The sequence below is a fragment of the Pelecanus crispus genome, unplaced genomic scaffold (genome assembly GCF_030463565.1).
Source record: "Pelecanus crispus isolate bPelCri1 unplaced genomic scaffold, bPelCri1.pri SCAFFOLD_266, whole genome shotgun sequence".
In the NCBI taxonomy this organism is placed as follows: Eukaryota; Metazoa; Chordata; class Aves; order Pelecaniformes; family Pelecanidae; genus Pelecanus; species Pelecanus crispus.
In genome coordinates this window covers 1-26,240 of record NW_027461344.1, presented here as the reverse complement: position 1 = coordinate 26,240, position 26,240 = coordinate 1, and the positions used below count along the sequence as shown (strand labels likewise).

The following is a 26,240-nucleotide window of genomic DNA, read 5'->3' as shown; positions in this document are numbered from 1 at the left end:
GCCTCCCAGCGCCTCCCAGTGCCCTCCCAGTGCCCCCCCAGTTCATCCCAGTACATCCCAGTGCCTCCCAGCGCCCCCCCAGTTCATCCCAGTACATCCCAGTGCCTCCCAGCGCCCCCCCCAGTTCATCCCAGTACATCCCAGTGCCTCCCAGCGCCTCCCAGTGCCTCCCAGCGCCTCCCAGTGCATCCCAGTGCATCCCAGTGCCTCCCAGTGCCCCCCCAGTGCCTCCCAGTGCCCTCCCAGTGCCTCCCAGCGCCTCCCAGTGCATCCCAGTGCCTCCCAGTGCCCCCCCAGTGCCTCCCAGTGCCTCCCAGCGCCTCCCAGTGCCTCCCAGTGCCCCCCCAGTTCATCCGAGTACATCCCAGTGCCTCCCAGCGCCTCCCAGTGCATCCCAGTGCCTCCCAGTGCATCCCAGTGCCTCCCAGTGCCTCCCAGTGCATCCCAGTGCATCCCAGTGCCCTCCCAGTGCCTCCCAGTGCCCCCCCAGTTCATCCTAGTGCCCCCCCAGTGCCTCCCAGTGCCTCCCAGTGCCTCCCAGTGCCCTCCCAGTGCCTCCCAGTTCATCCTAGTGCCCCCCCAGTGCCTCCCAGTGCATCCCAGTACATCCCAGTACATCCCAATGCCTCCCAGTGCCCCCCCAGTGCCTCCCAGTGCCTCCCAGTGCCCCCCCAGTTCATCCTAGTGCCCCCCCAGTGCCTCCCAGTACGTCCCAGTGCCTCCCAATACGTCCCAGTGCCCCCCCAGTACGTCCCAGTGCCCCCCCAGTGCCTCCCAGTACGTCCCAGTACATCCCAGTGCCTCCCAGTGCCTCCCAGTACGTCCCAGTGCATCCCAGTGCCCTCCCAGTGCCTCCCAGTACGTCCCAGTGCCTCCCAGTGCCCTCCCAGTGCCTCCCAGTACGTCCCAGTGCCTCCCAGTGCATCCCAGTGCCTCCCAGTGCCTCCCAGTGCCTCCCAGTGCATCCCAGTGCCCCCCAGTGCCTCCCAGTACCTCCCAGTGCCCTCCCAGTGCCTCCCAGTACGTCCCAGTGCCTCCCAGTGCATCCCAGTGCATCCCAGTGCCTCCCAGTGCATCCCAGTGCATCCCAGTGTGTCCCAGTACATCCCAGTACGTCCCAGTGCCCTCCCAGTGCCCCCCCAGTGCCCTCCCAGTGCCTCCCAGTGCCTCCCAGTGCCCTCCCAGTGCCTCCCAGTGCCCCCCCAGTGCCTCCCAGTGCCTCCCAGTGCCCTCCCAGTGCCTCCCAGTGCCTCCCAGTGCCCTCCCAGTGCACCCCCAGTGCCCCCCCAGTTCATCCGAGTACATCCCAGTGCCTCCCAGTACGTCCCAGTGCCTCCCAGTGCCTCCCAGTGCATCCCAGTGTGTCCCAGTACATCCCAGTACGTCCCAGTGCCCTCCCAGTGCCCCCCCAGTGCCCTCCCAGTGCCCTCCCAGTGCCTCCCAGTGCCCCCCAGTGCCCCCCAGTGCCTCCCAGTGCCCTCCCAGTGCCCCCCAGTGCCTCCCAGTGCCCTCCCAGTACGTCCCAGTGCCCCCCCAGTGCCTCCCAGTGCCTCCCAGTGCCCCCCAGCACCCCCCCAGCGCCCCCCAGTCCCTCCCAGTCCCCCCCAGCCCCCCCCCAGCCCCCCCCCCAGGGCCCCCCCCCAGCCCCCTCCCAGTGCTCCCAGTGCTCCCAGTGCCCGCCGCGCACCGGGGATGTGGTCGCCGTCGCAGCGGATGTCCATCTCGTGCAGCCCCTTCTCGCGGGGGGCGAAGCGCACCCGCACCGTCCCGTCCTTGTTGTCGGTGATGGCGGGGCGCGCCGTCTGCCCCGAGGGCGTGCGCACCTCGCCTGGGGCCAGCGGGTCAGGCCGGGCGCCCCACAGCTGTGGGGCAGCCCCATAGCCGCCCCCCGCCCGCCCCCGGCCCCCCAGCCCCATACCGGTGATCTCGCCCTTCTGCACGGCGAAGGGGATGACCAGGTTGAAGGGCCGCAGGGTCTCGGCGGCGGCGGCGGCGGGCGGCGGCGGGGGGCTCGTCCGTGGCCTGGCGGCGCCGTGGGGCAGGGAGGGGTGGGGGGCGGTGAGGAGCGGCATGGGCCCCAGCCCCACGGCGCCGCCCCACGGCGCCGCCCCACGGCGCGGGGCGCCCGGCGTGGCGTCAACGCTCTGGCCCACGGCGCCCAGCGTGGGCGCAAATCTCTGCCCCACGGCGCCCAGCGTGGCCCCACATCTCTGCCCCATGGCGCCCAGCGTGGGCGCAAATCTCTGCCCCATGGCGCCCAGCGTGGGCGCAAATCTCTGCCCCACGGCGCCCAGCATGGGTGCAAATCTCTGCCCCATGGCGCCCACTGTGGGCCCATCTCTCTGCCCCATAGCGCCCAGCGTGGGCCCATCTCTCTGCCCCATGGCGCCCAGCGTGGCCCCACATCTCTGCCCCACGGCGCCCAGCGTGGGCGCAAATCTCTGCCCCACGGCGCCCAGCGTGGGCGCAAATATCTGCCCCATGGCACCCAGCGTGGCCCCACATCTCTGCCCCATGGCACCCAGCGTGGGCGCAAATCTCTGCCCCACGGCGCCCAGCGTGGGCGCAAATCTCTGCCCCACGGCGCCCAGCGTGGCCCCACATCTCTGCCCCACGGCGCCCAGCGTGGGCGCAAATCTCTGCCCCACGGCGCCCAGCGTGGGCGCAAATCTCTGCCCCATGGCGCCCAGCGTGGGCGCAAATCTCTGCCCCACGGCGCCCAGCGTGGGCGCAAATATCTGCCCCATGGCACCCAGCGTGGCCCCACATCTCTGCCCCATAGCACCCAGCGTGGGCGCAAATCTCTGCCCCACGGCGCCCAGCGTGGGCGCAAATCTCTGCCCCATGGCACCCAGCGTGGCCCCACATCTCTGCCCCATGGCACCCAGCGTGGGCGCAAATCTCTGCCCCACGGCGCCCAGCGTGGCCCCACATCTCTGCCCCATGGCGCCCAGCGTGGGCGCAAATCTCTGCCCCATGGCACCCAGCGTGGCCCCACATCTCTGCCCCATAGCACCCAGCGTGGCCCCACATCTCTGCCCCATGGCGCCCAGCGTGGGCAAAAATCTCTGCCCCACGGCGCCCAGCGTGGGCGCAAATCTCTGCCCCATGGCGCCCAGCGTGGCCCCACATCTCTGCCCCATGGCGCCCAGCGTGGCCCCACATCTCTGCCCCATGGCGCCCAGCGTGGGCGCAAATCTCTGCCCCATGGCGCCCAGCGTGGCCCCACATCTCTGCCCCATGGCGCCCAGCGTGGGCGCAAATCTCTGCCCCACGGCACCCAGCTGTGGGCGCAAATCTCTGCCCCACGGCGCCCAGCGTGGCCCCACATCTCTGCCCCACGGCGCCCAGCGTGGGCGCAAATCTCTGCCCCATGGCGCCCAGCGTGGCCCCACATCTCTGCCCCATGGCGCCCAGCGTGGGCGCAAATCTCTGCCCCACGGCGCCCAGCGTGGGCGCAAATCTCTGCCCCATGGCGCCCAGCGTGGCCCCACATCTCTGCCCCATGGCGCCCAGCGTGGCCCCACATCTCTGCCCCATGGCGCCCAGCGTGGGCGCAAATCTCTGCCCCATGGCGCCCAGCGTGGCCCCACATCTCTGCCCCATGGCACCCAGCGTGGGCGCAAATCTCTGCCCCACGGCGCCCAGCGTGGGCGCAAATCTCTGCCCCATGGCGCCCAGCGTGGCCCCACATCTCTGCCCCATGGCGCCCAGCGTGGGCGCAAATCTCTGCCCCACGGCGCCCAGCGTGGGCGCAAATCTCTGCCCCATGGCGCCCAGCGTGGCCCCACATCTCTGCCCCATGGCGCCCAGCGTGGGCGCAAATCTCTGCCCCACGGCGCCCAGCGTGGGCGCAAATATCTGCCCCATGGCACCCAGCGTGGCCCCACATCTCTGCCCCATGGCACCCAGCGTGGGCCCATCTCTGCCCCATGGCGCCCAGCGTGGGCGCAAATCTCTGCCCCATGGCGCCCAGCGTGGCCCCACATCTCTGCCCCATGGCGCCCAGCGTGGGCGCAAATCTCTGCCCCATGGCGCCCAGCGTGGCCCCACATCTCTGCCCCATGGCACCCAGCGTGGCCCCACATCTCTGCCCCATGGCGCCCAGCGTGGGCGCAAATCTCTGCCCCACGGCGCCCAGCGTGGGCGCAAATCTCTGCCCCATGGCGCCCACTGTGGGCCCATCTCTCTGCCCCATGGCGCCCAGCATGGCCCCACATCTCTGCCCCATGGCGCCCACCGTGGGCCCATCTCTCTGCCCCATGGCGCCTGCCGTGGGCACAAATCTCTGCCCCATGGCTCCCAGTGTGGTCCCAAATCTCTGCCCCATAGCGCCCATCACCCCAGCCCCACCTCTACCTCCACCCCAGCCCCACTGCCAGCCCCACATCCACACCAGCCTCACCACCACCACAGCCCCACCATCACCCCAGCCCCACATCCACCCCACACCTCCACCCCAGCCCCACACCTCCCCCCCAGCCCCACACCCCAGTCTCACCACCAGCCCCACGTCCACCACCCCCAGCCCCACACCTCCACCCCAGCCCCACACCCCAGCCCCACACCACCGCCCCAGTCTCACCACCACCTCCACCTCCACCACCCCCCCAGCCCCACCCCCCAGCCCCACACCTCCACCCCAGCCCCACACCTCCCCCCCAGCCCCACACCTCCACCCCAGCCCCACACCCCAGCCCCACACCACCACCCCAGTCTCACCACCAGCTCCACCTCCACCACCCCCCCAGCCCCACACCACCACCCCAGTCTCACCACCAGCCCCACACCCCAGCCCCACACCTCCCCCCCAGCCCCACACCTCCACCCCAGCCCCACACCCCAGCCCCACACCCCAGCCCCACACCACCACCCCAGCCCCACACCCCAGCCCCACACCACCACCCCAGTCTCACCACCAGCCCCACACCCCAGCCCCACCCCTCCACCCCAGCCCCCCCCCCCCAGCCCCACACCCCAGCCCCACCCCTCCACCCCAGCCCCACCCCCCAGCCCCACACCACCACCCCAGTCTCACCACCAGCCCCACACCCCAGCCCCACACCACCCCCCAGCCCCACACCACCACCCCAGTCTCACCACCAGCCCCACCCCCCAGCCCCACACCTCCACCCCAGCCCCACACCCCAGCCCCACACCCCAGCCCCACACCACCACCCCAGCCCCACCCCTCCCCCCCAGCCCCACCCCACCCCCCAGCCCCACACCCCAGCCCCACACCTCCCCCCCAGCCCCACCCCACCCCCCCAGCCCCACACCCCAGCCCCACCCCTCCACCCCAGCCCCCCCCCCCAGCCCCACACCACCACCCCAGTCTCACCACCAGCCCCACACCCCAGCCCCACACCCCAGCCCCACCCCTCCACCCCAGCCCCCCCCCCCAGCCCCACACCACCACCCCAGTCTCACCACCAGCCCCACACCCCAGCCCCACACCCCAGCCCCACCCCACCCCCCCAGCCCCACACCCCAGCCCCACCCCACCCCCCCAGCCCCACACCCCAGCCCCACCCCTCCACCCCAGCCCCCCCCCCCCAGCCCCCCCCCAGCCCCCCGCACCCACCAGCACGTGGAAGGGGCTGTTGGGGACGTGCTCGCCGCCGAAGCGGATGGTGACGGCGTAGTTGCCCGGCTCGGGCGCGGTGTAGAAGATGTCGAAGGTGCCGTCGTGGTTCTCCACCACGTCCACGTCCAGCTCCGCCCCGTCGGGCGTCGACACCTTGCAGGTCACCTTGCCCTGCCCGGCCGCCTTGGCGTCCACCGTGATCACCGTCTCCTCCCCGATTTGGATGGTGGGCCCCAAGCAAGCACCTGGTTGGGGGGCACGCCGTGGGGTGGGTAGGGCGGTGGCCAGCAGCCCCCCGCCCCATAAGTCAGCCCCCCGAGTCCTCCGCCGCCGCCACTTACCCAGTCCGTGGCCCCCAATGGAGACTGCAAAGAGAGACGGGGGAAAAGGATGTGAGAAAGGGGGAGGTTGGGGGGCAGCCGGGGGGCAGCCGTGGGGCAGAGGGGAGGGCGGGGGGTGCTGGGGGGGCAGCGTGGGGACGGGGTGGGGCAGGGCGGGGGGGGGGGGGAGGCTGGGGGGCGGCGGAGGGAGGCTGTGGGGCAGCACGGGAATGCTGTGGGGCGGGGGAGGGGGGCTGTGGGGCAGCACGGGAATGCTGTGGGGCGGGGGAGGGGGGCTGTGGGGCGGCGGAGGGAGGCTGTGGGGCAGCACGGGAATGCTGTGGGGCGGGGGAGGGAGGCTGTGGGGCGGGGGAGGGGGGCTGTGGGGCGGCGGAGGGAATCTGTGGGGCAGCACGGGAATGCTGTGGGGCAGCAGAGGGAGGCTGTGGGGCAGCACGGGAGTCTGTGGGGCGGGGGAGGGAGGCTGTGGGGCAGCACGGGAATGCTGTGGGGCAGCAGAGGGAGGCTGTGGGGCAGCACGGGAATGCTGTGGGGCAGCGGAGGGAGGCTGTGGGGCAGCACGGGAATGCTGTGGGGCAGCGGAGGGAGTCTGTGGGGCAGCAGGGGAATGCTGTGGGGCGGGGGAGGGAGGCTGTGGGGCGGGGGAGGGGGGCTGTGGGGCGGCGGAGGGAGGCTGTGGGGCGGCGGAGGGAATCTGTGGGGCAGCACGGGAATGCTGTGGGGCGGGGGAGGGAGGCTGTGGGGCAGCACGGGAATGCTGTGGGGCAGCAGAGGGAGGCTGTGGGGCAGCAAGGGAATGCTGTGGGGCGGGGGAGGGAGGCTGTGGGGCAGCACGGGAATGCTGTGGGGCGGGGGAGGGAGGCTGTGGGGCAGCACGGGAATGCTGTGGGGCAGCGGAGGGAGGCTGTGGGGCAGCACGGGAATGCTGTGGGGCGGGGGAGGGAGGCTGTGGGGCAGCAAGGGAATGCTGTGGGGCGGGGGAGGGGGGCTGTGGGGCAGCAAGGGAATGCTGTGGGGCGGGGGAGGGAGTCTATGGGGCAGCATAGGGAATGCTGTGGGGCGGGGGAGGGAGGCTGTGGGGCGGGGGAGGGAGTCTGTGGGGCAGCAGAGGGAGTCTGTGGGGCAGCACGGGAATGCTGTGGGGCGGCGGAGGGAGTCTGTGGGGCAGCAGAGGGAGTCTGTGGGGCAGCAAGGGAATGCTGTGGGGCGGGGGAGGGAGTCTGTGGGGCAGCAAGGGAATGCTGTGGGGCAGCGGAGGGAGTCTGTGGGGCAGCGGAGGGAATGCCATGGGGTGGTGTAGGGAGGCTGTGGGGCAGCAGAGGGAGTCTGTGGGGCAGCGGAGGGAGTCTGTGGGGCAGCAGGGGAATGCCATGGGGCAGGGGATGGAGTCTGTGGGGCAGCATAGGGAGTCTGTGGGGCAGCAGGGGAATGCCATGGGGTGGTGTAGGGAGTCTGTGGGGCAGCATAGGGATGCCGTGGGGCAGCGGAGGGAACCTGTGGGGCAGCAGAGGAATGCCGTGGGGTGGCGTAGGGAATCTGTGGGGCAGCGGAGGGAATCTGTGGGGCAGCGTAGGGATGCCGTGGGGTGGTGTAGGGAGGCTGTGGGGCAGCGTAGGGAATCTGTGGGGCAGCAGCGGAATGCTGTGGGGCGGGGGAGGGAGGCTGTGGGGTGGCGTAGGGAATCTGTGGGGCAGAGGAGGGAATGCCGTGGGGTGGTGTAGGGAGCCTGTGGGGCAGCGGAGGGAATCTGTGGGGCAGCACAGGAATGCCGTGGGGCGGCGGAGGGAGTCTGTGGGGCAGCAAGGGAATGCCGTGGGGTGGTGTAGGGAGTCTGTGGGGCAGTGGAGGGAATCTGTGGGGCAGCAGAGGGATGGCATGGGGCAGCGTGGGAATGGCATGGGGCAGCGTAAGGAATCTATGGGGCAGTGTAAGGAGTCTGTGGGGCAGCACAGGGCAGCGTGGGGCAGTGAGGGAATCTGTGGGGCAGTGAGGGAATCTGTGGGGCAGCACGGGCACGCCGTGGGGCAGCGTAGGCAATGCGTGGGGCAGCGAGGGATGCCGTGGGGCAGCACAAGGACGCCGTGGGGCAGCGTGAGGATGCCGTGGGGCAGCAGGGGGACGCCGTGGGGCGACAGGAGGCAGCATGGGGATGCCATGGGGCAGGACAAAGATGCCACGGGGCAGGACAAGGATGCCGTGGGGCAGCACGGGGATGCTGTGGGGCAGCAGGGGAATCTGTGGGGCAGCACGGGGACGCCGTGGGGCAGCACAAGGACGCCGTGGGGCAGCGAGGGATGCCGCGGGGCAGCGTAGGCAATCCATGGGGCAGCGAGGGATGCCGTGGGGCAGTGTAGGCAATCCGTGGGGCAGCGAGGGATGCCGTGGGGCAGGACAAAGATGCCACGGGGCAGGACAAGGATGCCGTGGGGCAGCACGGGGATGCTGTGGGGCAGCACGGGGACGCCGTGGGGCAGCACAAGGACACCGTGGGGCAGCGTGAGGATGCCGTGGGGCAGCGAGGGATGCCGTGGGGCAGCAGGGGGACGCCGTGGGGCGACAGGAGGCAGCATGGGGATGCTGTGGGGCAGGAGGGGAATCTGTGGGGCAGCATGGGGACGCCGTGGGGCAGCATAGGCAATGCGTGGGGCAGCGAGGGATGCCGCGGGGCAGCACAAGGACGCCGTGGGGCAGCATGAGGATGCCATGGGGCAGCGTGAGGATGCCGTGGGGCAGGAGGGGGACGCTGTGGGGCAACAGGAGGCAGCATGGGGATGCTGTGGGGCAGCAGGGAAATCTGTGGGGCAGCACGGGGACGCCGTGGGGCAGCGTGAGGATGCCGTGGGGCAGCGTGAGGATGCCGTGGGGCAGCAGGGGGACGCCGTGGGGCAGCGTAGGCAATGCGTGGGGCAGCGTAGGCAATGCGTGGGGCAGCGAGGGATGCCGCGGGGCAGCACGGGGATGCTGTGGGGCAGCAGGGGAATCTGTGGGGCAGCACGGGGACGCCGCGGGGCAGCGTAGGCAATGCGTGGGGCAGCGAGGGATGCCGCGGGGCAGCACGGGGACGCCGCGGGGCAGCACACGGATACCACGGGGCAGGCCACGGGCGCCACGGGGCGGGCCGCGGGCGCCGTGGGGCAGCGGCGGGAGGCCGTGGGGCGCCGTGGGGCAGGGCCCACCTGTGACGAGGCACTTGCTGGCGTCGCCGGCGGGCACGGCGTGGATGCGGAAGGGCGAGCAGGGGATCTCGTCCCCGCCGTACTTGATGGTGATGGTGTAGCGCCCGGGCAGGTCGGGGACGTAGGAGACCGTGTAGGTGCCGTCGCCGTTGTCGCCGATGGCCGCCTTCTTGGGCTGCCCCTCGGGGTCCTGCGGGCAGCGGGGGGGCTCAGCGCCCCATAGCGAGGGGGCCGGGGCACCGTGTGGGGCGCGGAACCCCATAGCGAGGGGGATAGGGCACCCTATGGGGCTCGGAACCCCATTAAATAGGGGTTAGAGCTCCATATGGGGCTCAGCACCCCATAGCGAGGGGGATAGGGAACCCTATGGGGCTGGGAACCCCATAGCGAGGGGGATAGGGCACCGTGTGGGGCTCAATACCCCATTAAATGAGTGTAAGAGCTCCATATGGGGCTCAGCACCCCATAGCGAGGGGGCCAGGGCACCATGTGGGGCGCGGAACCCCATTAAATAGGGGTTAGAGCTCCATATGGGGCTCAGCACCCCATAGCGAGGGGGATAGGGCACCGTGTGGGGCTCAGCGCCCCATAGCGAGGGGGATAGGGCACCCTATGGGGCTGGGAACCCCATAGCGAGGGGGATAGGGCACCGTGTGGGGCTCAGCGCCCCATAGCGAGGGGGCTAGGGAACCCTATGGGGCTCGGAACCCCATAGTGAGGGGGCTAGGGCACCCTATGGGGCTCAGAACCCCATAGCGAGGGGGATAGGGCACCGTGTGGGGCTCAGCACCCCATAGCGAGGGGGATAGGGCACCCTATGGGGCTGGGAACCCCATAGCGAGGGGGATAGGGCACCATGTGGGGCTCAGAACCCCATAGCGAGGGGGATAGGGCACCATGTGGGGCTCAGAACCCCATAGCGAGGGGGATAGGGCACCCTATGGGGCTCGGAACCCCATAGCGAGGGGGATAGGGCACCCTATGGGGTACGGAACCCCATAGCGAGGGGGATAGGGCACCATGTGGGGCTCAGAACCCCATAGCGAGGGGGATAGGGCACCATGTGGGGCTCAGAACCCCATAGCGAGGGGGATAGGGCACCCTATGGGGCACGGAACCCCATAGCGAGGGGGATAGGGCACCCTATGGGGCTCGGAACCCCATAGCGAGGGGGATAGGGCACCCTATGGGGCTCGGAACCCCATTAAATAGGGGTTAGAGCTCCATATGGGGCTCAGCACCCCATAGCGAGGGGGATAGGGCACCGTGTGGGGCTCAGCGCCCCATAGCGAGGGGGTTAGGGAACCCTATGGGGCTCGGAACCCCATAGCGAGGGGGCCGGGGCACCGTGTGGGGCTCAATACCCCATAGCGAGGGGGATAGGGCACCCTATGGGGCTCGGAACCCCATAGCGAGGGGGATAGGGCACCATGTGGGGCTCAGAACCCCATAGCCAGGGGGCCAGGGCACCCTATGGGGCACGGAACCCCATAGCGAGGGGGATAGGGCACCCTATGGGGCTGGGAACCCCATTAAATAGGGGTTAGAGCTCCATATGGGGCTCAGCACCCCATAGCGAGGGGGATAGGGCACCGTGTGGGGCTCAGCGCCCCATAGCGAGGGGGCTAGGGAACCCTATGGGGCTCAGCACCCCATAGCGAGGGTGCCAGGGCACCCTATGGGGCTCAGAACCCCATAGCGAGGGGGCCAGGGCACCCTATGGGGCTCAGCACCCCATAGCGAGGGGGCCGGGGCACTGTGTGGGGCTCAGCCCCCCATAGTGTGGCTGCTGTGGCATTCTATGGGTCTCAGCCCCCCATAGCGTGGCAGCCAGGCCACCATGTGGGTCTCAGCCCCCCATAGCGTGGCAGCCAGGCCAGTCTATGGGTCTCAGCCCCCCATAGCGTGGCAGCCAGGCCAGTCTATGGGTCTCAGCCCCCCATTAAATGGCTGCCATGGCACCATGTGGGTCTCAGCCCCCCATAGCGTGGCAGCCAGGCCACCATGTGGGTCTCAGCCCCCCATCAAATGGCCGCCAGCCCACCCTATGGGTCCCAGCGCCCCATAGCATGGCAGCCAGGCCACCGTGTGGGTCTCAGCCCCCCATAGCGTGGCAGCCAGGCCACCATGTGGGTCTCAGCCCCCCATCAAATGGCCGCCAGCCCACTCTATGGGTCCCAGCACCCCATAGCGTGGCAGCCAGGCCACCATGTGGGTCTCAGCCCCCCATAGCGTGGCAGCCAGGCCAGTCTATGGGTCTCAGCCCCCCATAGCGTGGCAGCCAGGCCAGTCTATGGGTCTCAGCCCCCCATTAAATGGCTGCCATGGCACCATGTGGGTCTCAGCCCCCCATAGCGTGGCAGCCAGGCCACCATGTGGGTCTCAGCCCCCCATCAAATGGCCGCCAGCCCACCCTATGGGTCCCAGCGCCCCATAGCATGGCAGCCAGGCCACCGTGTGGGTCTCAGCCCCCCATAGCGTGGCAGCCAGGCCACCATGTGGGTCTCAGCCCCCCATCAAATGGCCGCCAGCCCACTCTATGGGTCCCAGCACCCCATAGCGTGGCAGCCAGGCCACCATGTGGGTCTCAGCCCCCCATAGCGTGGCAGCCAGGCCAGTCTATGGGTCTCAGCCCCCCATAGCGTGGCAGCCAGGCCAGTCTATGGGTCTCAGCCCCCCATTAAATGGCTGCCATGGCACCATGTGGGTCCCAGCGCCCCATAGCGTGGCAGCCAGGCCACCATGTGGGTCTCAGCCCCCCATCAAATGGCCGCCAGCCCACCCTATGGGTCTCAGCCCCCCATAGCGTGGCAGCCAGGCCACCGTGTGGGTCTCAGCCCCCCATAGCGTGGCAGCCAGGCCACCGTGTGGGTCTCAGCCCCCCATAGCGTGGCAGCCAGGCCACCATGTGGGTCTCAGCCCCCCATCAAATGGCCGCCAGCCCACCCTATGGGTCCCAGCGCCCCACAGCGCGAATCCCAGCGCTCCCCCCACCCCCCCCCCCCGTCCCCCCGCCCCACATCGCGGCCGCAACACCCCCCGCGCGCCACCCCCGCCCCCCCCCCCCCCCCCTCCCCAGCGCCTCCAGCTCCTCCCCGCCGCCCCCCGGGGCCACTTGGGGGGCAGCCCCACGGCTCACCAGGATCTGGACGGTGAGCAGCCCCTCGCCGGCGTCGCGGGCGTCGATGGTGAAGCCCACGGGGAGGCTGGCGGGGATCCCGCCCGCGCTCAGCCCCGGCCCGCTGGCCCGCACCTTGCTGGCGTCGTGCGCCGGCAGCGCCTTCAGCTTGAAGGGGCTGTGGGGCGAGGTGGGGGGCAGAGGTTGGGGGGCGAAGGGCAGCGGTTGGGGGGCGGTGGTGGGGGGGGAGGGGGGGGTCGAGTCGTCCGTGGGGTCATTGCGGGCGCGGGGTCAGCGGGGGTGTGGGGTCGGCATGGCCGTGGGTCAGCGTGGCCATGGGGTCAACGAGGGTGTGGGGTCAGCGTGGGTGTGGGGTCAACGAGGGTGTGGGGTCAGCGTGGGTGTGGGGTCAACGAGGGTGTGGGGTCAGCGTGGGTGTGGGGTCAATGAGGGTGTGGGGTCAGCGTGGGTGTGGGGTCAACGTGGCCATGGGTCAGCGGGGGTGTGGGGTCGGCATGGCCGTGGGTCAGCGTGGCCATGGGGTCAACGAGGGTGTGGGGTCAGCGTGGGTGTGGGGTCGGCGTGGGTGTGGGGTCAGCGGGGGTGTGGGGTCAACGAGGGTGTGGGGTCAATGTGGCCATGGGTCAACGTGGCCATGGGGTCAACAAGGGTGTGGGGTCAACGAGGGTGTGGGGTCAACGTGGCCATGGGGTCAACGAGGGTGTGGGGTCAGCGGGGGTGTGGGGTCAACGAGGGTGTGGGGTCAATGTGGCCATGGGTCAACGTGGCCATGGGGTCAACAAGGGTGTGGGGTCAACGAGGGTGTGGGGTCAACGTGGCCATGGGGTCAACAAGGGTGTGGGGTCAACGAGGGTGTGGGGTCAACGTGGCCATGGGGTCAACGAGGGTGTGGGGTCAGCGTGGGTGTGGGGTCAGCGTGGGTGTGGGGTCAACGTGGCCATGGGGTCAACGAGGGTGTGGGGTCAGCGTGGGTGTGGGGTCAACGAGGGTGTGGGGTGAGCGTGGCCATGGGTCAACGAGGGTGTGGGGTCAGCGGGGGTGTGGGGTCAGCGTGGGTGTGGGGTCAATGTGGCCATGGGTCAACGTTGCCACGGGTCAACATGGCCATGGGGTCAGCATGGGTGTGGGGTCGGCGTGGGGTCAACGAGGGCGTGGGGTCAATGTGGGTGTGGGGTCAACGAGGGTGTGGGGTCAGCGTGGGTGTGGGGTCAACGAGGGTGTGGGGTCGGCGTGGGTGTGGGGTCAACGAGGGTGTGGGGTCAGCGTGGGTGTGGGGTCAACGTGGGTGTGGGGTCCATGTGGCCATGGGTCAACGTGGCCATGGGGTCAACGAGGGTGTGGGGTCAACGAGGGTGTGGGGTCAGCGTGGCCATGGGTCAACGAGGGTGTGGGGTCAGCGGGGGTGTGGGGTCAACATGGGTGTGGGGTCAATGTGGCCATGGGTCAACGTGGCCATGGGGTCAACGAGGGTGTGGGGTCAACGAGGGTGTGGGGTCAACGAGGGTGTGGGGTCAACGTGGGTGTGGGGTCAACATCTCCATGGGGTCAACGTGGGCACAGGGTCAAGACCTCCATGGGGCCAGCAGAGCCACGGGGTTGGCCATGGGGTGGGCGCAAGCACCTCCCCCCCACCAGCCACCCAGGACCCCCCCTCTGCCCCACGGCCACCCTGGGGGGCACCCAGGACCCCCCACCTCCGCCCCACGGCCACCCAGGACCCCCCACCTCCACCCCACAGCCACCCAGGACCCCCACCTCTGCCCCACGGCCAGCCAGGACCCCACCTCCGCCCCACAACCACCTTGGTGGGCACCCAGGACCCCCCACCTCTGCCCCACGGCCACCCAGGACCCCACATCTGCCCCACAACCACCTTGGTGAGCACCCAGGACCCCCCCCCCTCTGCCCCACAGCCACCCTGGGGGGCACCCAGGACCCCCCACCTCCGCCCCACGGCCACCCAGGACCCCCCACCTCTGCCCCACAACCACCCAGGACCCCACCTCTGCCCCACAACCACCTTGGTGAGCACCCAGGACCCCCCACCTCTGCCCCACGGCCACCCAGGACCCCACCTCCGCCCCACAGCCACCCTGGGGGGCACCCAGGACCCCCCACCTCCACCCCACGGCCACCCAAGACCCCCACCTCTGCCCCACAACCACCTTGGTGGGCACCCAGGACCCCCCACCTCTGCCCCACAACCACCCAGGACCCCCACCTCTGCCCCACAACCACCCAGGACCCCCCACCTCCACCCCACGGCCACCCAGGACCCCACATCTGCCCCACAACCACCTTGGTGGGCACCCAGGACCCCCCCCCTCTGCCCCACAGCCACCCTGGGGGGCACCCAGGACCCCCCACCTCCGCCCCACGGCCACCCAGGACCCCCCACCTCTGCCCCACAACCACCCAGGACCCCACCTCTGCCCCACAACCACCTTGGTGAGCACCCAGGACCCCCCCACCTCTGCCCCACGGCCACCCAGGACCCCACCTCCGCCCCACAGCCACCCTGGGGGGCACCCAGGACCCCCCACCTCCACCCCACGGCCACCCAAGACCCCACCTCCGCCCCACAACCACCTTGGTGGGCACCCAGGACCCCCCCCCCTCTGCCCCACAGCCACCCTGGGGGGCACCCAGGACCCCCCCCCCTCCGCCCCACGGCCACCCAAGACCCCCACCTCTGCCCCACAACCACCTTGGTGGGCACCCAGGACCCCCCACCTCTGCCCCACAACCACCTTGGTGGGCACCCAGGACCCCCCACCTCTGCCCCACGGCCACCCAGGACCCCACATCTGCCCCACAGCCACCCTGGGGGGCACCCAGGACCCCCCACCTCCACCCCACGGCCACCCAAGACCCCCACCTCTGCCCCACAACCACCTTGGTGGGCACCCAGGACCCCCCACCTCTGCCCCACGGCCACCCAGGACCCCACATCTGCCCCACAACCACCTTGGTGGGCACCCAGGACCCCCCACCTCTGCCCCACAACCACCCAGGACCCCCACCTCTGCCCCACAACCACCCAGGACCCCCACCTCTGCCCCACAACCACCCAGGACCCCCCACCTCCACCCCACGGCCACCCAAGACCCCACCTCCGCCCCACAACCACCTTGGTGGGCACCCAGGACCCCCCCCCTCTGCCCCATGGCCACCCTGGGGGGCACCCAGGACCCCCCCCCCTCCACCCCACGGCCACCCAAGACCCCCACCTCTGCCCCACAACCACCTTGGTGGGCACCCAGGACCCCCCACCTCTGCCCCACAACCACCTTGGTGGGCACCCAGGACCCCCCACCTCTGCCCCACGGCCACCCAGGACCCCACATCTGCCCCACAACCACCCTGGGGGGCACCCAGGACCCCCCACCTCCACCCCACGGCCACCCAAGACCCCCACCTCTGCCCCACAACCACCTTGGTGAGCACCCAGGACCCCCCACCTCCACCCCACGGCCACCCAGGACCCCCCCTCTGCCCCACAGCCACCCTGGGGGGCACCCAGGACCCCCCACCTCCACCCCACGGCCACCCAAGACCCCACCTCCGCCCCACAACCACCTTGGTGGGCACCCAGGACCCCCCCCCTCTGCCCCACAGCCACCCTGGGGGGCACCCAGGACCCCCCCCCCTCCGCCCCACGGCCACCCAAGACCCCCACCTCCGCCCCACAACCACCTTGGTGGGCACCCAGGACCCCCCACCTCCACCCCATGGCCACCCAGGACCCCACCTCTGCCCCACAACCACCTTGCTGAGCACCCAGGACCCCACCTCTGCCCCACAGCCACCCTGGGGGGCACCCAGCCCCCCCTCTGCCCCACGGGTGCTGCCCCTCACCTGCGCGGCACCTCCTGGTCGGCGAACTTGACCCCCAGGGTGTAGGGCCCGTCGGTGGCGGGGGTGTAGTTGACCTTGTGGGTGCCGTCCCCGTTGTCACGCAGCTCCACCGGCTCCGCCAGGCCTGCGGGCAGCAGGGCACGCCGTGGGGCAGGGCACGCCGTGGGGCAGGGGGAGCCATGGGGCAGGGTGGGCCGTGGGGCAGAGCTTCTCTGGGCAGGGTGGGCCATGGGGCAGGGGGAGCCGTGGGGCAGGGGGAGCCGTGGGGCAGGGTGGGCCGTGGGGCAGGGGGAGCCGTGGGGCAGGGGGAGCCATGGGGCAGGGCACGCTGTGGGGCAGAGCTTCTCTGGGCAGGGGGAGCCATGGGGCAGGGTTACCCGTGGGGCAGGGGGAGCCATGGGGCAGGGTGGGCCATGGGGCAGGGCACCCCATGGAGGACCTGCCATGGGGCAGGGCACCCCACAGAGGAGCTGCCATGGGGCAGGGCACCCCATGGAGGACCTGCCATGGGGCAGGGCACCCCATGGGGCAGGGCACCCCACAGAGGACATGCCATGGGGCAGGGCCCCCCATGGGGCAGGGCACCCCATGGAGAAGCTGCCATGGGGCAGGGCACCCCGTGGGACAGGGCACCCCATGGAGGACATGCCATGGGGCAGGGCCCCCCATGGGGCAGGGCACCCCACGGAGAAGCTGCCATGGGGCAGGGCACCCCATGGGGCAGGGCACCCCACGGAGGAGCTGCCATGGGGCAGGGCACCCCATGGAGGAGCTGCCATGGGGCAGGGCACCCCATGGGACAGGGCACCCCACGGAGGAGCTGCCATGGGGCAGGGCACCCCACGGAGGAGCTGCCATGGGGCAGGGCACCCCATGGGGCAGGGCACCCCACGGAGGAGCTGCCATGGGGCAGGGCACCCCACGGAGGAGCTGCCATGGGGCAGGGCACCCCATGGGGCAGGGCACCCCACGGAGGAGCTGCCATGGGGCAGGGCACCCTATGGAGAAGCTGCCATGGGGCAGGGCACCCCATGGGGCAGGGCACCCCACAGAGAAGCTGCCATGGGGCAGGGCACCCCATGGGGCAGGGCATCCCACGGAGGAGCTGCCATGGGGCAGGGCACCCCATGGGGCAGGGCACCCCACGGAGAAGCTGCCATGGGGCAGGGCACCCCATGGGGCAGGGCACCCCACGGAGAAGCTGCCATGGGGCAGGGCACCCTATGGAGGAGCTGCCATGGGGCAGGGCACCCCATGGGACAGGGCACCCCACGGAGGAGCTGCCATGGGGCAGGGCACCCCATGGGGCAGGGCACCCCACGGAGGAGCTGCCATGGGGCAGGGCACCCCACGGAGGAGCTGCCATGGGGCAGGGCACCCCATGGGGCAGGGCACCCCACGGAGGAGCTGCCATGGGGCAGGGCCCCCCATGGGGCAGGGCCCCCCGTACCTGTGGGTCCCAGCAGCGTCACCTCGAGGGGCGCCAGCCCCGCGGCGCTGCAGTCCACGGTGAAGGTCTGGGGCACCCGGGCCCTGACGCTGGGGCCCAGCCCCGGCCCCGAGCACTTGACCTTGCTGGGGTCCACCACGTCCTTCACCGGCACCCGGAAGGGGCTCCCTGCAGGAGGGGCGGGCACGGGGTCAGCGTGGGCACGGGGTCAGCGTGGGCACGGGGTCAGCGTGGGGACGGGGTCAAGGTGGGCACGGGGTCAGCGTGGCCACGGGGTCAGCGTGGGCACGGGGTCAAGGTGGGCACGGGGTCAGCGTGGGCACGGGGTCAAGGTGGGCACGGGGTCAGCGTGGGGACGGGGTCAAGGTGGGCACAGGGTCAGTGTGGCCACAGGGTCAAGGTGGGCACGGGGTCAGTGTGGGCATGGGGTCAAGGTGAGCAGGAGGTCAGGGTGGGCACGGGGTCAAGGTGGGCACGGGGTCAGCGTGGGGACGGGGTCAGCGTGGGGACGGGGTCAAGGTGGGCACGGGGTCAGCGTGGGCATGGGGTCAAGGTGGGCACGGGGTCAGCGTGGGCATGGGGTCAAGGTGGGCACGGGGTCAAGGTGGGCACGGGGTCAGCGTGGGGACGGGGTCAAGGTGGGCACGGGGTCAAGGTGGGCATGGGGTCAAGGTGGGCACGGGGTCAGCGTGGGCACGGGGTCAGCGTGGGGACGGGGTCAAGGTGGGCACGGGGTCAGCGTGGGGACGGGGTCAAGGTGGGCACGGGGTCAAGGTGGGCACGGGGTCAGCGTGGGGACGGGGTCAAGGTGGGCACGGGGTCAGCGTGGGCATGGGGTCAAGGTGGGCACGGGGTCAAGGTGGGCACGGGGTCAGCGTGGCCACGGGGTCAAGGTGGGTACGGGGTCAAGGTGGGCACGGGGTCAGCGTGGGCATGGGGTCAAGGTGGGCACGGGGTCAAGGTGGGCATGGGGTCAAGGTGGGCACGGGGTCAGCGTGGGCACGGGGTCAAGGTGGGCACGGGGTCAGCGTGGGGACGGGGTCAAGGTGGGCACGGGGGTCAGTGTGGCCACAGGGTCAAGGTGGGCACGGGGTCAGCGTGGGCATGGGGTCAAGGTGGGCATGGGGTCAAGGTGGGCACGGGGTCAGCGTGGCCACAGGGTCAAGGTGGGCACAGGGTCAGCGTGGGCACGGGGTCAAGGTGGGCACGGGGTCAGCGTGGGCATGGGGTCAAGGTGGGTACGGGGTCAGCGTGGCCACAGGGTCAAGGTGGGCACAGGGTCAGCGTGGGCATGGGGTCAGCGTGGCCACAGGGTCAAGGTGGGCACGGGGTCAGCATGGGGACGGGGTCAGCGTGGGTACGGGGTCAGCGTGGCCACGGGGTCAAGGTGGGCACGGGGTCAGCGTGGGCATGGGGTCAAGGTGAGCAGGAGGTCAGGGTGGGCACGGGGTCAAGGTGGGCACGGGGTCAGCGTGGGGACGGGGTCAAGGTGGGCACGGGGTCAAGGTGGGCACAGGGTCAGCGTGGGCATGGGGTCAGCGTGGCCACGGGGTCAGCGTGGGCACGGGGTCAAGGTGGGTACGGGGTCAGCGTGGGGACGGGGTCAGCGTGGGCACGGGGTCAAGGTGGGCACGGGGTCAAGGTGGGCACGGGGTCAGCGTGGGGACGGGGTCAAGGTGGGCACGGGGTCAGCGTGGCCACGGGGTCAAGGTGGGCACGGGGTCAAGGTGGGCACGGGGTCAGCGTGGGCACGGGGTCAGCGTGGGCACGGGGTCAAGGTGGGCACGGGGTCAGCGTGGGCACGGGGTCAAGGTGGGCACGGGGTCAAGGTGGGCACGGGGTCAGCGTGGGCACGGGGTCAGCGTGGGCACGGGGTCAAGGTGGGCACAGGGTCAGCGTGGGCACGGGGTCAAGGTGGGCACGGGGTCAGCGTGGGCACGGGGTCAAGGTGGGCACGGGGTCAGCGTGGGCACGGGGTCAAGGTGGGCAGGAGGTCAGGGTGGGCACGGGGTCAAGGTGAGCAGGAGGTCAGCGTGGGGACGGGGTCAGCGTGGCCACGGGGTCAAGATGGGCACGGGGTCAAGGTGGGCACAGGGTCAAGGTGGGCACAGGGTCAAGGTGCCCACCTCTGCCCCACAGCCACCCAGGACCCCCACCTCCGCCCCACAGCCACCCTGGGGGGCACCCAGGACCCCCCACCTCCACCCCACGGCCACCCAGGACCTCCCCTCTGCCCCATGGCCACCCAGGACCCCCACCTCTGCCCCATGGCCACCCAGGACCCCCACCTCTGCCCCACGGCCACCCAGGACCCCCTGCTCCACCCCACAGCCACCCAGGACCCCCCCCCCTTTGCCCCACAGCCACCCAAGACCCCCCCTCTGCCCCACAGCCACCCTGGGGGGCACCCAGGACCCCCCGCTCCGCCCCACGGCCACCCAGGACCCCCACTCTGCCCCACGACCACCCTGGGGGGCACCCAGGACCCCCTGCTCCACCCCACAGCCACCCAGGACCCCACCTCTGCCCCACAGCCACCCTGGGGGGCACCCAGGACCCCCCCACCTCCACCTCTCAGCCACCCAGGAGACCCCCCACCTCCGCCCCACAGCCACCCTGGGGGCACCCAGGACCCCCCGCTCCGCCCCACGGCCACCAAGGACCCCCACCTCCGCCCCACAGCCACCTAGGACCTCCCCTCTGCCCCACAGCCACCCAAGACCCCCACGTCCACCCCACGGCCACCCTGGGGGGCACCCAGGACCCCCTGCTCCGCCCCACAGCCACCAGGACCCCCACCTCCGCCCCACAGCCACCCTGGGGGCACCCAGGACCCCCCGCTCCGCCCCACGGCCACCAAGGACCCCCACCTCCGCCCCACAGCCACCTAGGACCTCCCCTCTGCCCCACAGCCACCCAAGACCCCCACGTCCACCCCACGGCCACCCTGGGGGGCACCCAGGACCCCCTGCTCCGCCCCACAGCCACCCAGGACCCCCACCTCCGCCCCACAGCCACCCTGGGGGCACCCAGGACCCCCCGCTCCGCCCCACGGCCACCAAGGACCCCCACCTCCGCCCCACAGCCACCTAGGACCTCCCCTCTGCCCCACAGCCACCCAAGACCCCCACGTCCACCCCACGGCCACCCTGGGGGGCACCCAGGACCCCCTGCTCCGCCCCACAGCCACCCAGGACCCCCACCTCCGCCCCACAGCCACCTAGGACCTCCCCCCTCTGCCCCACAGCCACCCAAGACCCCCCCTCTGCCCACGGCCACCTTGGCGGGCACCCAGGACCCCCCACCTCCACCCCACGGCCACCCAGAACCTCCCCTCTGCCCCACGGCACCCAGGACCCCCACTCTGCCCCACGACCACCCTGGGGGGCACCCAGGACCCCCCACTCCGCCCCACGGCCACCCAGGACCCCTCCCCTCTGCCCCACAACCACCTTGGTGGGCACCCAGGACCCCCACCTCTGCCCCATGGCCACCCAGGACCCCCCACCTCTGCCCCACGGCCACCCAGGACCCCCCTGCTCCGCCCCACAGCCACCCAGGACCCCCACATCCACCCCACAGCCACCTAGGACCTCCCCTCTGCCCCACAGCCACCCAAGACCCCCCCTCTGCCCCACGGCCACCTTGGTGAGCACCCAAGACCCCCATGTCCGCCCCACGGCCACCTTGGCGGGCACCCAGGACCCCCCACCTCCACCTCTCAGCCACCCAGGAGACCCCCCACCTCCGCCCCACAGCCACCCAGGACCCCCACCTCTGCCCCACAGCCACCTAGGACCTCCCCTCTGCCCCACAGCCACCCAAGACCCCCACATCCACCCCACAGCCACCCTGGGGGGCACCCAGGACCCCCTGCTCCGCCCCACAGCCACCCAGGACCCCCACCTCCGCCCCACAGCCGCCCTGGGGGGCACCCAGGACCCCCACCTCCGCCCCACAGCCACCCTGGGGGGCACCCAGGACCCCCCACCTCTGCCCCACGGCCACCCTGGGGGGCACCCAGGACCCCCCACCTCCGCCCCACAGCCACCCTGGGGGGCACCCAGGACCCCCCACCTCTGCCCCACGGCCACCCAGGACCCCCAGCTCCGCCCCACAACCACCCTGGGGGGCACCCAGGACCCCCCACCTCCGCCCCACAGCCACCCTGGGGGGCACCCAGGACCCCCCCACCTCTGCCCCACGGCCACCCAGGACCCCCAGCTCCGCCCCACAACCACCCTGGGGGGCACCCAGGACCCCCCACCTCCGCCCCACAGCCACCCTGGGGGGCACCCAGGACCCCCCACCTCCGCCCCACAGCCACCCTGGGGGGCACCCAGGACCCCCCACCTCTGCCCCACGGCCACCCAGGACCCCCAGCTCCGCCCCACAACCACCCTGGGGGGCACCCAGGACCCCCCACCTCCACCTCTCAGCCACCCAGGAGACCCCCCACCTCCGCCCCACAGCCACCCTGGGGGGCACCCAGGACCCCCCGCTCCGCCCCACGGCCACCCACCGGGGATGGGGTGGCCACCGAAGGTGATGTTGACGTCGTAGTCGCCGGGCGTGAAGGGGATGTACTCCACCGTGCAGCTCCCGTCCTTGTTGTCCTTGCAGGACATCTTGGCCTCCGAGGGACCCTCGATGGCCAGGCCCAGCCCCCCGGTGCCCGCGCCCCTGGGGACAAGCCACCGGCTCAGGGACGCTGCCCGGGGGTGGCCCGCCTTGGGGGGTGAAGGGTGGCGCGTGCGTGGAGGGAGGGTGGAGGTGCCACGTTGGCGGTGTGGGGCTGGAGGTGGCACCTCCGTGGCATGGGCTGGAGACCCTGGGTTGGTGGCACGGGATGGAGGTGGCATCTCCATGGCTTGGGGTGGAGACCCCCGGGTTGGTGGCACGGGATGGAGGTGGCATCTCCGTGGCATGGGCTGGAGGACCCCGGGTTGGTGGCACGGGATGGAGGTGGCATCTCCATGGCTTGGGGTGGAGATGCCAGGTTGGTGGCATGGGGTGGAGGTGGCACGGGATGGAGGTGGCACCTCCAAGGCTTGGGATGGAGACACCAGGTTGGTGGCACGGGATGGAGGTGGCACCTCCGTGGCATGGGCTGGAGACGGCACCTCCGTGGCATGGGCTGGAGACCCTGGGTTGGTGGCATGGGATGGAGGTGGCACCTCCGTGGCATGGGCTGGAGACAGCACCTCCATGGCATGGGCTGGAGACCCTGGGTTGGTGGCATGGGATGGAGGTGGCACCTCCGTGGCTTGGGGTGGAGACCCCGGGTTGGTGGCACGGGATGGAGGTTGGCACCTCCGTGGCATGGGCTGGAGACCCTGGGTTGGTGGCACGGGATGGAGGTGGCATCTCCATGGCTTGGGGTGGAGACGCCGGGTTGGTGACATGGGACGGAGGTGGCACCTTTGAGGCATGGGATGGAGATGCCAGGTTGGTGGCATGGGATGGAGGTGGCACCTCCATGGCTCGGGCCAGAGACACCAGGTTGGTGGCACGGGATGGAGGTGGCATCTCCATGGTTTGGGATGGAGATGCTGGGTTGGTGGCACAGGATGGAGATGCCACCTCCATGGCATGGGATGGAGATGCTGGGTTGGTGACATGGCGTGGAGGTGGCACAGGATGGAGGTGGCACCTCCAAGGCTTGGGCCAGAGACACCGGGCTGGTGGCATGGTGTGGAGGTGGCATCTCCAAGGCTTGGGATGGAGACCCGGGTTGGTGACATGGGGCGGAAGTGGCATCTCCATGGCTTGGGGTGGAGACACCGGGTTGGTGACATGGGGCGGAGGGTGGCATCTCCATGGCTTGGGGTGGAGATGCTGGGTTGGTGACAGGGGATGGAGGTGGCACCTTTGAGGCATGGGATGGAGATGCCAGGTTGGTGACAGGGGATGGAGGTGGCATCTCCACGGCTTGGGGTGGAGATGCTGGGTTGGTGACATGGGGTGGAGGTGGCACCTCCATGGCTTGGGGTGGAGACACCACGTTGGTGACAGGGGATGGAGGTGGCACCTCCATGGCTTGGGGTGGAGACACCAGGTTGGTGACAGGGGATGGAGGTGGCATCTCCATGGCTTGGGGTGGAGACACCGGGTTGGTGACAGGGGATGGAGGTGGCATCTCCATGGCTTGGGGTGGAGACACCACGTTGGTGACAGGGGATGGAGGTGGCATCTCCATGGCTTGGGGTGGAGACACCGGGTTGGTGACATGGGATGGAGGTGGCATCTCCATGGCTTGGGGTGGAGACACCGGGTTGGTGACATGGGGTGGAGGTGGCATCTCCATGGCTTGGGGTGGAGACACCGGGTTGGTGACAGGGGATGGAGGTGGCACCTCCGTGGCATGGGCTGGAGACCCTGGGTTGGTGGCACGGGATGGAGGTGGCATCTCCATGGCTTGGGGTGGAGACACCGGGTTGGTGACAGGGGAATGGAGGTGGCATCTCCATGGCTTGGGGTGGAGACACCACGTTGGTGACAGGGGATGGAGGTGGCATCTCCATGGCTTGGGGTGGAGACACCGGGTTGGTGACATGGGATGGAGGTGGCATCTCCATGGCTTGGGGTGGAGACACCGGGTTGGTGACATGGGGGTGGAGGTGGCATCTCATGGCTTGGGGTGGAGACACCGGGTTGGTGACAGGGGATGGAGGTGGCACCTCCGTGGCATGGGCTGGAGACCCCGGGTTGGTGGCACGGGATGGAGGGTGGCATCTCCATGGCTTGGGGTGGAGACGCCAGGTTGGTGACATGGGGTGGAGGTGGCATCTCCATGGCTTGGGATGGAGACACCAGGTTGGTGGCATGGGGTGGAGGTGGCACGGGATGGAGGTGGCACCTCCAAGGCTTGGGATGGAGACACCAGGTTGGTGGCACGGGATGGAGGTGGCACCTCCGTGGCATGGGCTGGAGACGGCACCTCCGTGGCATGGGCTGGAGACCCTGGGTTGGTGGCATGGGATGGAGGTGGCACCTCCGTGGCTTGGGGTGGAGACCCTGGGTTGGTGGCACGGGATGGAGGTGGCACCTCCGTGGCATGGGCTGGAGACCCTGGGTTGGTGGCATGGGATGGAGGTGGCACCTCCGTGGCTTGGGGTGGAGACCCTGGGTTGGTGGCACGGGATGGAGGTGGCACCTCCGTGGCATGGGCTGGAGACCCTGGGTTGGTGGCACGGGATGGAGGTGGCATCTCCGTGGCATGGGCTGGAGACCCTGGGTTGGTGGCACGGGATGGAGGTGGCACCTCCGTGGCTTGGGGTGGAGACACCAGGTTGGTGACAGGAGGAATGGAGGTGGCACCTCCGTGGCTTGGGGTGGAGACACCACGTTGGTGACAGGGAATGGAGGTGGCATCTCCATGGCTTGGGGTGGAGACACCACGTTGGTGACAGGGAATGGAGGTGGCATCTCCATGGCTTGGGGTGGAGACACCAGGTTGGTGACAGGGAATGGAGGTGGCATCTCCATGGCTTGGGGTGGAGACGCCGGGTTGGTGACATGGGACGGAGGTGGCACCTTTGAGGCATGGGATGGAGATGCCAGGTTGGTGGCACGGGATGGAGATGCCACCTCCATGGCATGGGATGGAGATGCTGGGTTGGTGACATGGCGTGGAGGTGGCACAGGATGGAGGTGGCACCTCCAAGGCTTGGGCCAGAGACACCACGTTGGACCATGGGATGGAGGTGGCATCTCCAAGGCTTGGTGTGGAGACACCGGGCTGGTGACATGGGATGGAGGTGGCATCTCCATGGCTTGGGGTGGAGACACCAGGTTGGTGGCACGGGATGGAGGTGGCACCTCCATGGCATGGGATGGAGACACCAGGCTGGTGACATGGGATGGAGGTGGCACCTCCACGGCTTGGGCCAGAGACACCGGGTTGGTGACATGGGATGGAGGTGGCACCTCCGTGGCTTGGGGTGGAGACCCTGGGTTGGTGGCACGGGATGGAGGTGGCATCTCCAAGGCTTGGGGTGGAGACACCGGGTTGGTGACATGGGATGGAGGTGGCATCTCCATGGCTTGGGGTGGAGACACCAGGTTGGTGACATGGGACGGAGGTGGCACCTCCGTGGCTTTGGGTGGAGACACCGGGTTGGTGACATGGGATGGAGGTGGCATCTCCAAGGCTTGGGGTGGAGACAGCAGGTTGGTGACAGGGGATGGAGGTGGCATCTCCATGGCTTGGGGTGGAGATGCTGGGTTGGTGACAGGGGATGGAGGTGGCACCTCCGTGGCTTGGGGTGGAGACACCAGGTTGGTGACAGGGGATGGAGGTGGCATCTCCATGGCTTGGGGTGGAGACACCGGGTTGGTGACATGGGATGGAGGTGGCATCTCCATGGCTTGGGGTGGAGACACCACGTTGGTGACAGGGGATGGAGGTGGCACCTCCATGGCTTGGGGTGGAGACACCAGGTTGGTGACATGGGATGGAGGTGGCATCTCCATGGCTTGGGGTGGAGACACCACGTTGGTGACAGGGGATGGAGGTGGCATCTCCATGGCTTGGGGTGGAGATGCTGGGTTGGTGACATGGGGTGGAGGTGGCATCTCCATGGCTTGGCGTGGAGACACCACGTTGGACCATGGGATGGAGGTGGCACCTCCAAGGCTTGGGGTGGAGACACCGGGCTGGTGACATGGGATGGAGGTGGCACCTCCA

General features: G+C 70.3%; 1 protein-coding gene across 1 annotated transcript in view; it reads right to left on the bottom strand.

Moving 5' to 3' along the window:
* LOC142596964 (filamin-C-like) overlaps positions 1-26,134 on the bottom strand; it is a gene marked incomplete at its 3' end in the record, with an annotated part of 43,271 nt that extends 17,137 nt beyond the window's left edge. Inside the window, 11 exon segments of the mRNA XM_075727407.1 lie at positions 1,688-1,828; positions 1,919-2,022; positions 5,589-5,832; positions 5,929-5,952; positions 9,105-9,294; positions 12,244-12,400; positions 16,102-16,225; positions 17,552-17,719; positions 22,074-22,281; positions 23,421-24,023; positions 24,872-26,134. Coding sequence (XP_075583522.1) covers positions 1,688-1,828; positions 1,919-2,022; positions 5,589-5,832; positions 5,929-5,952; positions 9,105-9,294; positions 12,244-12,400; positions 16,102-16,225; positions 17,552-17,719; positions 22,074-22,281; positions 23,421-24,023; positions 24,872-26,134 — 3,226 coding nt within the window.
* Between the last annotated feature and the right edge of the window lie 106 nt (positions 26,135-26,240).